This window comes from Melanerpes formicivorus, unplaced genomic scaffold (genome assembly GCF_026170545.1).
Source record: "Melanerpes formicivorus ecotype bairdi unplaced genomic scaffold, bMelFor1.0.p_v2 SCAF_83, whole genome shotgun sequence".
NCBI classification, from domain to species: Eukaryota; Metazoa; Chordata; class Aves; order Piciformes; family Picidae; genus Melanerpes; species Melanerpes formicivorus.
Window position 1 is genome coordinate 2755238 of NW_027142435.1, and position 13894 is coordinate 2769131.

At 51.1% G+C, this 13894-nt stretch overlaps 1 protein-coding gene across 19 annotated transcripts in view; it reads right to left on the reverse strand.

Annotated features, from left to right (window-relative positions):
- Nucleotides 1-13894, reverse strand: part of PTPRS (protein tyrosine phosphatase receptor type S) — a 178041-nt gene that overhangs the window by 67760 nt on the left and 96387 nt on the right. For all 19 annotated transcript variants that reach the window (XM_068164973.1, XM_068164971.1, XM_068164970.1 and 16 more), the window contains one exon: nt 3040-3150. In XM_068164973.1, the coding sequence (XP_068021074.1) occupies nt 3040-3150 (111 nt within the window). The remainder of the gene's footprint in view (nt 1-3039; nt 3151-13894) is intronic.

Sequence of the window (13894 nt, forward strand, 5' to 3'; positions counted from 1 at the left end):
AAAGGTGCAAGAACTCAGCAACATTACCAAAGGATGCATAAAGAGAGGCCCACAATGCAACTCAACTCATCTCGGCGAGACCCGGGAACGGGCGGGTCTCACCCTGCTTTTGTCTTGGTTCAGTTTGTTCATTGATTGATTCAGTTATTGCTCAGTCGTTTGTTTGGTTTTTTTTTGGCATTCTTTTATTAAATGATTATTTTTTTTGTTTGTTTCAATTTTGGTTTTTTGTTTTGTTTTGTTGTCTTTTTGTTTGTTTTTGTTTTTTTTTCTTTGCTCTTAAGAATGTAAAAATGTGGGTAAAGAAAGTAAAAAAGAAAAAAACCACACCAACCTTCTCGTAGCTCTGAGGGATGTTAAGGGGGTTTGATGCGGAACACAATGACATGAGGAGAAGAGAAAAATAGGGGAAACACAGAGAGAGTAAAAAAAGGCCTTCTCAAGGCTGTCAGCTGCAAATTGATTGTTGTTTGTTTGAGCTTTTTTTTTCGCTTATGGTTTTTTATTTCCTCTTTTTTTTTTTTCGTCTTTTTCTAGATCTTTTTTTTATTCTTTTCTTTTGTCTCTTAACCGAAATAAAAAAAATAAAGAAAGGTTAAATAATAAACCAAAAAAAAAAAAAACAAAAAAGGAAAAAAAAAACCAACAACCAACCAGAAAAGAAAAATGAAAGATAGTTAACTACCCTCTTGTCCCTGCCTCCCTGGCCTTTCCCCCTCCCCTCCACCTGAAGTACCTTTTTGGTTAAGACCAACCAAGCTCTGACCCTAACTCGGGAGCGGCACCCGCGGAGGTGCCGACCCCCAGCCAGGAGTCCTCCCTTCTGCAAGTGCCATCTGCTCCTTGGAGAAGAGGGAGCACAACCTGTGACCAGGCAGAGGAGACCCAGTGCAACGGAGATTCCAGGCTGGAAATCTTCCCCAAGCCCACGCTCCCGCCGGCTTTCCCTCCCCGCCTTCCCCCTTCCCCCCCCCGCCCCCCACCCCCCCAGCCCCCAGAGCTCTGCTTGCACTAACTCCAGAATGGGACTGGATAAGGGAAAAAAAGAAATCATTAGGAGAAGAAAAGAAAAGCAAAAGCAAAAAAAACATTTCCTTGCAGTGTTCAAACTTACAACTCCTATCCCAGGTGCTCTATAGAGACAAGCATGTTATGGGAGAAACAAGTCAATTGGAAACACAGGAGTGTTCAAGACTCTTTCCAAACAACAAAACAAAAGGGGAAGGGAAGGAAAAAAAAAAGGAAAAGAAAAAAAAAGGGAAGGAAAAAATAAAAAGATATGTGCATGAACTTTCACCTCCCACCAAAGCAAATCCCAGTTCAGAACTCTGTGTTACCTTTCCACGATATCAACACACAAGAAACAAGGAATTAAACAGCATGAAAAACACCCAAACCACAGGCCCAGCTTGCTTACACCGAGGTTTCTGCACTCTCTCGGCCGGCTAAGGCTGGCTTTGATCTCAGGCAGGGCTCAGGTAGACCTGGGCTAACTGGGATAGAAAGAGGGCCAGCTCTGCTCCAGGGGTGGAGACAGGCAACTCCGTGGGTACCACACCTCTGGCTCCTGGGTGGTTTCCGAGTGGCCAGAAAGGGAGAGGAAATTTAGAAAGAAAAGAATAATGACACAGCCAAATCCCCCTTTCTCTGCCCTTTTGGTTGGGTTGTTTGCTTTCCTCTTTGGAAACCCAAGCTGCCTGCAAAGGATTGAGCCCTCAGCCGGCACCACAGCCAGATTTACGCTCCCCTCACCCTCTCCCCAAAACAAACAAGAAGAATTTGGGGTGGGGGGTGGGGGGTGGCGAGGGCAACAAGGTCAAGGGGGGCCAGGGGTGGGCAGAAAAATTTCAGACCCAATTTTCCAGCTGGCCACAAAAGGCTCTTTAAAAATGTAGCTGGGAAAGAGTGAATTATTGAAAAGCCTTCTCTCCATGTGCATGTGATTCAGTGAGCGTGAGACAGGAGAGAGAGAGAGGAAGAAGAGAGAGAGGAGGAAGTGCGCACACAGGAGCATGGCTCTGCAGGGGGCTGCAGAGGTAACGTCGAGTGTAGGTGGGAGGCTTCCTCTGTCGATGGGATGGAAATGGGAACAGTTTGCTGGGATGGAACTTGGCTTTTTTGGGGGTGTTTTTGTTTTTGGAGGTTTTGTTCCTCCCCCATGGTATTTTTCTTTTTTTTTTTCCTTTTTCTTTTTTGGTGTTTTTTTCATTCAATTAAAAAAAAAACCCAAGTGGAAAGGGCCAGCCCTGCTCTCTCGTTACCAAAAGGGGTTGGTTTTGGTCTGGTTTTGGTTGTTCACTGTGGAAAGATATTAAACCAAAGCTACACACAAAAGAGTTTGCAGGTCAGTGAGGTTAAAATGGAAATGGCAAAGCAAGCTGAAAGGTTCTGCCCCCTTGGGTGGGAGAACGTCCAGGGGGCATCGAGGAGAAGCCAATCCCCCTGGGTCCACTGGGGGAATCTGTCTCTGCTGTGGCAGAGATGGCTGCTGGCCCTCTCCAGCTTGCTGGTGAGCCTGTGCCCGTGGCCAGCGTTTGTGCCCAAGGAACCAGGGACAAATTACTGCTGGCAAAGGGAAAACCAGCTGGGAGGTGTGTGAGGAGCGAGAATGCAGCCTCCGGTCGTGATCCGCTGAGATCCAGGGGACAGAGAGCTCAGTGGAGGGGGCTGAGAGGGTCCTCCCCTCCTCTCACACCCACACCAGCAGAGCTGAAACCATCCCACTTGCAGAGAGCAGGGATCCTTTGGGGGAAAAGGGGATCAGGGGCTCTCTGCAGCCAAAGCTGTTTATCCCCTGGGGGCCCTGCAGGTCTGATGCTGGCAGGGTCTGGGCCACACTATTTCGGGTCCCACTCGACTCCGCTGCAGGTGACCCTTGCACTGCCGCTCTGCAGCGAGGCACCGGTGAAGAAGGCTGGGAGCAGAGGGATCCCTCTGCGAGGATCCAAGGGACTAAGGCACCATCAGCAGAGAGCTGGGGGGCAAAGGCAGGCCCTGGGGGGAGATGTGTGGCAGCTGGTGAGCCGAGGAGCTCCCTACCTCTCACGTAAAGGTTAGCAGGGGAGGAGTAGCGCACCCCGGCGCTGTTGCTGGCCACGCACTCGTACTTCCCCTGGTCTGTCTCCTCGCTGCTCTCGATCTGCAGGCCACCTGGCAGGAGAGAAGAAGACCGCAGCAAAGACACCATCATCACCACCGGGTTTTGTTTTGAAGACAGAGCAGCAGTGGCAAGCCTTTTGCCTTCGCATTCGTTAAGACACAAGGAGGGAGTTCGGTGCCAGGAGGGAGGTGCAAGGCTGCAGCGGCTTGCCCAGGCGGTCGAGGCTCCAGCCCTGGAGACATTCATGGTCAAACTTGATGGGGCCCTGAGCAGCCTGATCTAGTTGGAGCTGGCCCTGCTGACTGCAGAGGGGTTGGACAAGATGCCCTTCGAGGGTCCCTTTCAACCTGACACGTTCCAGGATTCCTCCCCTTGGGCTAACGCACACTGGGACGGGAGCTCTGGAAGCAGTGAGCCCTTTGTCAGCATCAGCTCATGGCTGTGCTCATTGTCACAGCTGGACACACACCCAACAGGAGGAGAAAATTCAATACCACCCCCACCCTCCCCCCCAGCCTCTGCTAAGTGTTATTCTCCATTCTGAAGCGATCAGCAAAAGCACAACTTTTGTGGCTCCTGCAATGCAGGCATTCTGCACCAGAACTCAGGAAATCCACTTCAATAATCCCCATGGCTGGGAGCCCCAGAAATCTATCAGCAGGAGGCTGACTTTTCTCTTGCTGGATTTTGAAGCAGTGACCAGGGAAGCAAACAGCTTTGTCACCCACTGCCTACGGGATCCCGGGGGAGCGGTTTCATCACCACTGCCTTTGTTTTGTGCCTAAATACCCAATTCAGAGGAAGCCTCCTGGAGATAAGAGCCGGTGTGAAAAAGCACATTACAGGCAGTGAATATTCCCAAGGGGAAATCCCTCTAAATGCTGCACTGGAACTTCGAGAAAGAAAATTTGCCTGTGTGCTTTACACCAAGTGGGGCAAAAGGATTAAGGTTGTCCTCAAAGCTGCCTATTACTGTGGCTGAGGAGAACCTATGCTGAGCCCATGCTAAAGACTCCTGTAAGCAAACATGCAGAGATCTGCAGCATGTAACTACATGGAAGAAAATTGCCTCATTTACCTCAGAAGGCTTCATCCCTGCAAAATTCCAGTTAAAATACATACTAGATAAATAATTCAACAGGCTAGCAAATGTTTTATGTATTAGGAGTACATGATTATACTACAGATATGGACAGAGCTCCCATGCTCCAAGAACTCTTAACTCCCAGTGCTGGGGGGTGGAAAAAAAACACAACACAACACCAAACCCAACCCTCAAGATGGAAACCAAACAATTGCAGCTCGGTGTAATAGTATTGATCACATCCTAAGTGAGACAAGTGCAAAATGATCTCATTGCTGGCTGCAGATGCAGCCTCTTCAGGCAGGAAAAACCCAAGGTGTTCACAGGAGGAGGACACACAGCTGAGGTTCCTCTGGGTGTGCACGGGTGGCAAGGTGTGAAGCTGGGAGAGCGCTTCTGATGGGGGGTGACAGCACCACTCCTGCCAGCACCCACCCTGCCTGGGAGCTCCCAAGGGCACAAAGGATAGAATTGTAACCCCCCAAACCCACCCCACCCCCAAGCCACTTAGCCAAACTGACTTGATTTCAGCCCAGTCTGTGGCTATGTCAGCATAAGGGGAGTGAGAAACCAAACAGACTAAAGCTTCGCAGTGAGACAGCAGCTGAGCAGATTCCACACCCAGCTGCAGCTCCAGCAGGCTCTGCCTGTGGAAAGCTCCAGGCAGGGGAGAGCTGGCCAGGGAGCTCTCCTAGGAGTTTCTCTTAATTTGGACAAATCTGGAGCTTTCTTCCACTGGTTCCAGACAAATGTTTCTGTGTGGCTCGTGAGCTTTGCTCCTCTGAGCATACACGAGGGGGGACCTGGAGCACTGTGTCCAGCTGTGGCCTCCCCAGCTCAAGGACAGGGAACTACTGGAGAATGTCCAGCAGAAGCTGCAAATATGCTGAGGAGCCTGGAGCATCTCTCTTATGAGAGGCTGAGAGCCCTGGGGCTGTTCAGCCTGGAGAAGAGGGGACCTGATCAATGCTCAGCAAGAACTAAAGGTCCTGTGGGGAACAAGAGGATGGACCTGGGCTCTTTTCAGTGGTGCTCAGTGACAGGACAAGGGACAATGGGCACAAACTAGAACCCAGGAGGTTTCATTTGAACTTATGGAGAAGCTTCTTTGGTGTGAGGGTCCTGGAGCAGACTACCCAGTGAGGTTCTGGAGCCTCCTTCTCTGGAGAGATTCCAAACCCTCCTGGACATGTTCCTGTGCAACCTGGTCTAGGCAAACCTGCATTAGCAGGGGGCTGCAGTGGATGATCTCCAGAGGTCCCAACCCCTTCCACTCTATGGGTCTGTGATTCTAGGAGACTGAGCCTCTCTGCAGAGCAGGGACAGAACCACCAGCTGCAGGCAGGCAGCTCTGTCAGGGAAATAAAGGACTCACCCCACTCCTCTTGTCCACTGCAGCTTTGCTGGTGAACGCAACAGTGGAAATTACACTGCAGAGAGGTCAATGAGTTTTCAGCACTTGTCAGGAGCCAGCAGAGATGATGTGTGAAAAAGTAAATCTCACCTACAGCACCTCCTGTTGCTTTTACCAGCAGAGAATTATGGACTTTTAAATTTGCCAGTGTGGGCAAAACCAAAGCAGGATCTTCCTAGGGGTGCACACCCAGTTCCTGCTGGCTTTCAGACACAGCTTTGAGGCCTGGTATCATTTTGGCTCCAGCAGAGAGACAGTGCAGAAGCTACTTACCGTGGGGATCTTTCCCAGAGAAACCTGAGGGTCAGAGGAGGGGGAGGAAGGGGAAAGAAGGCTCTGAGGTCAAACAAATGAGTGAGCTGAGGTGGTAAGTGCTGAAGATCTGTCTGAGCAAAAGGATTGGAAAACTTCCTCCGCCATCAGTGGCTCAGCAGCACTTTGCACCAATCAAGAGAAGGTCCTAAGTATTCACCAAGCTCTGATAGCATTTAATGCTTAAGATAAACTTCAGTCCTTCACAGTCCTGGAGAGAGATTAGCTCTTAAAACTCTGCCATAAATCTGAGGCAGGGCAGCCTGGGCCGTTATCGGCACAACAGCATCAGTGTCGCCAAGAGCACCCAGCAAACACGAAAAGGACATCAGAACCACAGAGAAAATAAAGACAGGTGTGGAAAGAACAAATAAAAAAAGAAAGGAAAAAGAAACACCCAGAGGTGAAGAAGCAGGACAAGGAAACAGAGCAACAACAAACAACAACAACAGGAGTCTGTGTTGAGCAGAGGTCAATGGAACGGGGACTGAGTGGAGAGAAGTGTTTGGAGAGTGGGTGAGTGAGTGGGCTGGGGGTGTCTTACCTCGGATCGGTGTACCTTCTGCAAAGGAAACAAAGACAAGAAGTGAACAGACTGTAAAACCCCAAACACCTGGACTGCCTGTGGGAAAAGGACCTGAGTCAAGGAAGACAGTTCCCAGTAGGAAACTTCCTGCTCCACCTCATCTTAAATGACAGGGACAGACTGAAGAGGGCTGGGGGGGTCCTTCAGGTGGGGATGCCCTTTTGAAAGCAGTCCAATTCAGCTGGCTGGCTACAGAGCCTCCGTGGCACTTGGTTTCCAAGAATCTTAAGCCTGGCTCTGTTTCCTAGCTAAGGATGCAAAGCAAATGCTCAAGCTGTCAGCTACCATTACTGCTTGCTGCTTGCAGTGATTTTCATCACTCCTGGGGCAAAGGGTTGGCGTCACAGCCATGTTAAAGGGACATCCAGGTACCTTGCATCACATTAAGAGTTGCAGGTTTGATCTCACCTCTGCTAGCAAATTCCCAGCTCCAAACTTTAGTTCCTGGCACAGATGTGTGAGGAATTCCACACCTGTCCTTGTCAGGACCTTCAGTTATCCTTCAGTGGCTCGGCACCGAGACTGAAGCCAGATGCTCTGCGCTAAAGAAGGTTGTACAAAGGGCTGCACCTCGTGCATCTGCTCTGGAAGTCTAAATGCCAGTGCAGGGGGGGTTGTATGGGGAGAGAAGAGTCCTGCTACAGTTGCCTGTTGACTGCATCTCCCCTGGGTTATGTTTATTCAGCCCCACTCCAGCTGCCCCTAAGTGCCTATCGCCAGCCTTTTGCTGAGGCAGGTCTGAGAGATGCGAGAAGCGAGGCGGTGGTTGGTGAGCCACGCCACAGCCCCTGCTGAAATCACTGCTCCCCCTGCTTTAAACTCCTCAGGTTGCAACCATCTTCCTTTGAAAACATGGCAGGTCCTTTTGCTCACAGTGGCATTCAAACTTGTCACACAGCTTATCAAAGAGGGGGGTTCAGTGGGTTGCCTTTTACCCAATCCTGAGAACGGGGCAGATTCCGCAGTTCCGAGCAGTGCCTCTCGCTAGGGAGGTGACAGCTCCGCAGCACCTCCCAGCCAGGGCTGCTGCAGCACAGCGCACCAGAAATGTCAGCCTTGCACCCTCTCCTCTGCCCCAGGAGGTGCAGCAGCACTGCTACCCCTCAGTTACAGATGGGGACCCACGGGAGAGGTGAAGCAACTTGCCCAAGGTCACCGAGGGAAGTCTGTGGCAGAGGCGAGAACAGGAGCCGAAGCCTCCTGTGTGCCAATCTTCTGCCTTAACCACAACAAGCCCCCAAACCCTTCCCTCCTTCTCCTTCAGCCCTGCTCATCCCTGTGCTGCGGTTCAGTCCTCCATTTTCAGGATAGAAGGTAAAAATAGATGGATACTGATTACAGGTCACCTTTGTTCTTCAAAGGAGATGAGGGAAGAGAGGTATTACGGTGTTAGGATATTAGAGTCTAGTTATACTCAGCTTCTAGTTAAGAGGTTAGGTTATTTGCTAGAGAAAAGTTAGCATCTAGTTAGGGTTAGGAACTAGCTAAGGTTAATAAAGCAGGCTGGTTAGCTGTCAGGACAAAGGCTGGAGAGACAGTGCTTGGAAGAGGAAGTGGGGAGCATGTACTTGGGCAGATCTCCAGACAGGAGACGGCAGGGAGGTTTGAGAAAGCGAGCAAGAGAGAGAGACTAAGCAGCAAAGGGTTACAGTTCAGTTCAGTGGAAATAAAAACAGCCTCTGATACATCCTTCTGTCTCAAAACTGGAGTGAAAATCTACCATCTGTGGCACAAAACTGGAACAAGGCTAATGGGAAGAGGGTAGAGGAGGGGAAGAGACCCCAACATCACCCACTGCTAGAAAGCTCCTTTGGCCTTGGCTCAGCCTGGCAGTTTCCTGCTAAGGTTCCCTCTAATTGACAGGAGAAACATGCTGGAAGTTGGAGCTGTGGAAGTGCAGATACAAGAGCAGCCATTACCTTGTGTCTGGAGGTCACTTACTCCCTGTTCCCTCTTAGCATCAGCATTGCCCCTGGAAATTGGTTGTCAGCAGCTCTCAGACTGTCTTGGAGACAGCGCTCTTGGAGAGCCAGGTGAGCCAAGCAGTGCCACCTGGGTCTTTCCAGCTCTAACTCTGGCAGGTGGGACACAGGAGTGAGGAGCAAAACATGGTTTAGAAGATGCTCCACAGCAGGGATGGAAGGGGGGCAGAATTTGAATCAAAATCCGACTGAGTAACTTGCAAGGGCAGGAGAGCCTTTGAGAGGTGGCAGGGACACAGATGGTAGATTTTCACTGTTGGAGTTTCACATCTAACCAGCTTCATGTTCAACACAGGGGCAGCAGGACGGTGCTAGAAGAGGACCCAAACCACGTTTAGTCATTCTGAAGGACTCTGCCAGGTCTGGGGAAGTTTGGGAAGGAGCTGGGGGAGGGCACTGGCATTCAGGAGCTGGCTTGCCTGGTGTCCTACCACTGCAGCAGGCTGACCACTGTCCAGGGGGGGATAAGGGCTCCAGCTCTGCAGGAAAACTGAAGGAGGAAGAACTCATGCTGGCTGCTAGATCCTGAGAGAAAAGCTGGCTCTGAGGTGCCACGTGCAAACTATTCATATTGCACTGCACAGCCTCCCAGGACCTGGGGATCTGCCTATTTAGGGCAAATTTTGAGGCTGTGTGAGCCCAGATGGCCAGAGCCCAGCATTTAGCAGCAGAGGCAAAAGGCAGCCTCTGGATTAGAAAGGACCACGGTGGTGCCAGGCAGAATTCCATGTGCAGGTCATCCTCTGTCGAGGAGGAGGAGGAGGAGGAGGAGGAGGAGGAGGAGGAGGAGGAGGAGGAGGAGGAGGAGGAGGAGGAGGAGGAGGAGGAGGAGGAGGAGGAGGAGGAGGAGGAGGAGGAGGAGGAGGAGGGTCAGCATTGCCATGGCAATGACAGAAAACACATCCCCACCTTCTGCTGGGCCACGTGTGAGAACATGTGTGTGTGTGTGCTCTGCTCTGCTCTGCTCCCCAGGGCTGCAGGCAGCTTTCTGCTCCAAACAAGCAAGCAATCATCAAGGGGCTTCTGCAATTGGAAATCGCCGGATCCTGGCTGACAGCTGCGATTGCTACATCCCCAGGAACAAAAGGGGACTTGGCACGGGCAGGAAACGTGACGTTAGCCCTGCAGCCAGCCTCCTGCCTGCCTTCTCCTGGGACAGAGATGATCTGGAGCACGGTTCGGGGTGGGGTGGGCTTCTCTTTTGCTCAACCCTTTTTTTCCCTCCCCCCCCCCCCCCCATAGCTGATGACCTGTGAGTGAGAGCTTCAACCAGAAAACGCTGCTGCCCCCCACCCCCCGACCCTCTCCCCTTCTGCAAATGCCAATAACCCTGTTAGATGTGAAACTCCAAAGCCTCCCTGCAGGTGTGAACACAATTATCAGAGTTCCAGGGGACAGGCTATTGTGTGATTGGGGAATTCCAGGACAACTGTTGCTATGACACTATAGATATAGATATAGATATACAAAAGGAAAAGGAAAGAGAAGAGAATCATCTGTGCCATGGCAGGAGGCTCATATTTAGCTGTTACCTCTTTAGACAGATAAATTCATTAGGATAATTGTTGGGGGAGGTTTTGATTTGGTTTGGGGGGTGGGGTGGGGTTGTTTTTGTTGGTAGCCTGCAATGCCCCTGGCAGAACTTCATTTAAGAGGGCAGAGTCTCCCTGCTGGAGAGGGTTAGTAGAAGAAATGCACAGCATGCCTCTCAAGAAGCTGTTACAAGAGGGATTAGTGGGAAGGGCAAAGGGTCACAACTCTGGGCATCAGCAGGTTTGGGGGTTTTAGTTCATCAATGTTTTTTTTTGGGGGGGGGCGGGGTTTGGGGTGTGGTTTGGTTGATTTCTGATTAGATATATTTAGTTTTTTGTTTCAATTGAGCAAACTTACCAAAGGTCTCTGAGTGTTAAAAAGTAAAAGTGGGGAAAAAAAAAAGGAAAGGAAAAAAGAAAAAGGGAAAAAAAAAAAGACAAAAGAAGTTGGTTATAGGCAGTTATTGAGGAGACAGAAGACACAGACAAAGACACACAAGGCTCGAGTGGCTCTGGGAGGGCAGGAGGTGGCTGCCTCCTGCTGGCCCCCCCTAGGTGGCACGGCTGAGCAAGGGACATTGCCTCCTGCTCCAGATGGCCTCAGAGCGCTGGCATCAGGGCTAAGGCAGCAATCTCCCCTTCTCCTCCTCCACCACCCAGACCACTGCAGTGCTTAGCCAGCCTGGGTCCCTAAGGCTGAGATGTCCAAGCTTGTCTGAGGGAAGCAGGAGCCCTGACAGAGGTTCTCCCTGCTCCCCTTTGGCTGCTAAAGCAGCTTCAGAGCCCCCAGGCATTGGAGTGCCAGCTGCTAGGGAAGGTCCTCTGGAGATGGAAAGGAGAAGGAGAGATGCTGGCTAGAGAAAGGCTGCTATGGCTCATGACACCTCCCCTGTTTCTCCACTCTATTGAAGACTCATAGCACAAATGGGTCCCTGGGATGATGTGAACATAATGCCCACGGTCTCAGAGGTGCATTTAGGTTGCCAGAGGAGCACCCAGGGTTAATATGAATGAGAACCAGATCTGGACACAGCTACCCAGTCCTGCAGAGCTCTGTGCATGACATTTCACTTGTACCTGTAATGAGCTAATTTGCATGTTTGCCACTAATTCATCTATTGATGTAAATTCAGTTCTCAGCACCCTCCATAACAAAGCAGCAGGGCTGCTGCCATCCTGATGGCTTCATCTCCAGGGCAGCACCTGGGGGACTGTCCTGCCCTGCTGCTCTCTCAGCCTGTCCCAGCCTCCAGCAGGGAGCAAGGCACAGGGACAACACAGCTGCTGGTTTCTATGCTCAAGCTTAACACAGTGCAGCACTGGAGCTGTGATTTAGTGCCAGGGTCACTCCTCCTCCCTGCACTCCCATCCACATGGAGCTTGTCAAACACCCCTTGGCTGGGTGTGATTGTTAATCCCCAGGGAGCTGGGCTGGAGTCACCCTCTGGTGACCTGTGGGTGAATCTCTTTAGCAGTGCCCTGAAGCACCCAGTGCCCTCACGGGTGCTGGTGCCACACTTGTGGCAGCAGAGTTTGTTTTCTGGGAAAGATGAGTGTGCTGAATGGAGTTCTGACTTGGGCAGCACTCAAACAGGCATCACCTTGCACATCATGCTCAGGATGCAAACACACACCTGGATCTGCTCTGCCTTGGGCTTGAAACAGCTCCTTCCACTGCCCCAGACACCAACACAGCACAGATTACCCTGATGTTCAAATGTCTTCACAGCACAGAACCTGCAAGTTCTGCAGGACCACAAAAGCAGATGGAAGAGAAGCAGCTGGAAGCTGGGCAGAGGGAGCCTCATGAAGTTCAACAAGGACAAGTAGAGGATCCTGCACCTGAGGAGGAATAAACCCCTGCACCAGTGCAGGTGAGGGGTGACCTCCTGGGAAGCAGCTCTGTGGGAAAAGAGCTGGGAGTCCTGGTGGACAACAGGCTGAGCAGGGGCCAGCAATGAGCCCTTATGACCACGGTGGTCAATGGCATCCTGGGGTGCAGCAAGAAGAATGTGGCCAGCAGGTCAAGGGAGGTTCTCCTCCCCCTCTATTCTGCCCTGGTAAGGTCCCATTTGGAGTACTGGGTCCAACTCTGGGTTCTCCAGCTGAAGAAGGACAGGGAACTGCTTGAGAGGATACAGCAAAGGGCTCCAAAGATGATGAGGGGACTGGAACATCTCTCTGATGAAGAAAGGCTGAGAGGCTTTGGGCTTTCTGGCCTGGACAAGAGCAGCCTGAGGGGGGATCTCATCAATGCTGATCAATGCTTCAAGGGTGGGTGTCAGGAGGATGGGACCAGGCTTTGCTCAGAGGTGCCCAGCAACAGAGCAAGAGGTAATGGGCACAAACTTGAACACAAGAAGTTCCATCTGAACATGAGGAGCAACTTCCTTCATTTAAGGGTGATGGAGGCCTGGAGCAGGCTGCTGGTGGAGTCTCCATCTCTGGAGCCATTCCAAATCTGCCTGGATGCCATCCTATGCCACCTGCTCTGGGTGACCCTGCTCTGACAGGGGGGGGTTGGACTGGATGATGTCCAGAGGTCCTTCCTAACCCCTACCACTCTGTAATCACTCTGTAACATCCCAACTGCCCAGGAATCTGCTCTCCCTTTCACACAGGCAACAGGTTTCCAGCCCTAAGGCCAAAAGGGATGCTTCAGGGTTTCAGCAGTCTCCTCATTCAAAGCAGCTGTAAATGAGATTAATTCTCAGCAGGTACCTTCTGATTTATCAGAGAGGCCAAGAGTTCACTGCCAGGCAGAGCAATTCAGTGGAATTAAAATGCAGTGCTGGGTTGGCTTTGAGGAAAACACCAGATCAAACCCAGTTTAAGAGTATAAAGGCATTCTAGCAAGATGAGAAATGCATTAAGAATCATCTGCCTCTGCATTACTCACACTTCAGACCCTGGGCACGGAGCACGAGCTGATTCTAGTTTACCTCTCATTAGTTATGCTGAGTGATTTCTTTAATTTGCATTTGCCTCAGCTGTGATGATAAAACAAGGGAGGTCAATCTCATCTCTGGTTGTGGCGTTCAACAGCCCATTCTAATTCAACAAAGCACTTGGAGGAGCAGCTTGGAAGTTTGCTTGGCTGGAGGAGGACCCGTTTAGGAAGGCTGTTCAAAAGCCAAGCTGATCTGGGAGCTGTGCTGAATCTTCTCCACTGGTGGCTCACAGAACTGAAAATCTTTGTCCAGGATCTTTGCTAAATACAGAAAGAGGAAAAAAACAGCTGGTGCCACTCTCTGGTGTTCATGGAGAGAGCAACCCCAGGCTCTGCATCCCAGCAGGACACAGAGCTGTTGGAGCGAGTCCAGAGGAGGCCACAAAGATGATCCAAGGGCTGAAGCAGCTCTGCTATCAGGATAGGCTGAGGGAGCTGGGAGTGCTCAGCCTGGAGAAGAGTCCACAGGGACCTTAGAGCTGCCTTCCAATAGCTGAAGGGATCCTACAGGAATGCTGCAGAGGGTGTCTAGAGACAGGACAAGGGGGAATGGTTTGAAGCTGGTTAGACTGGAGGTTAGGAAGAAGTTCTTCAGTAGGAGGGTGGTGAGACTCTGGAACAGGCTTGCCCAGGGAGGCTGTGGATGCCTCCTCTCTGGGAGTGTTCAAGACCAGGCTGGTTTGAGCAGCAGAGCCTAGTTGAAGAGGTGTCCCTCTAGTTGAGAGGTTGGAGGAGATGATCTCTGAGGTCCCTTCCAACCTGAGCCATTCCAGGACTCTCTCTCCCTACAACAATACCATTCTTTGGCCAGCAAAGACCCTGGAAAATGCTCCCTCTGGTTTGTCCAAAGGAATGTTCTGAGCAGCTGAAGTGAGACTGGGGCTTGCTGGGGTTAGTTTTGGTCAAAAGGTAACACTTCCAAAGTCTGTTTTGC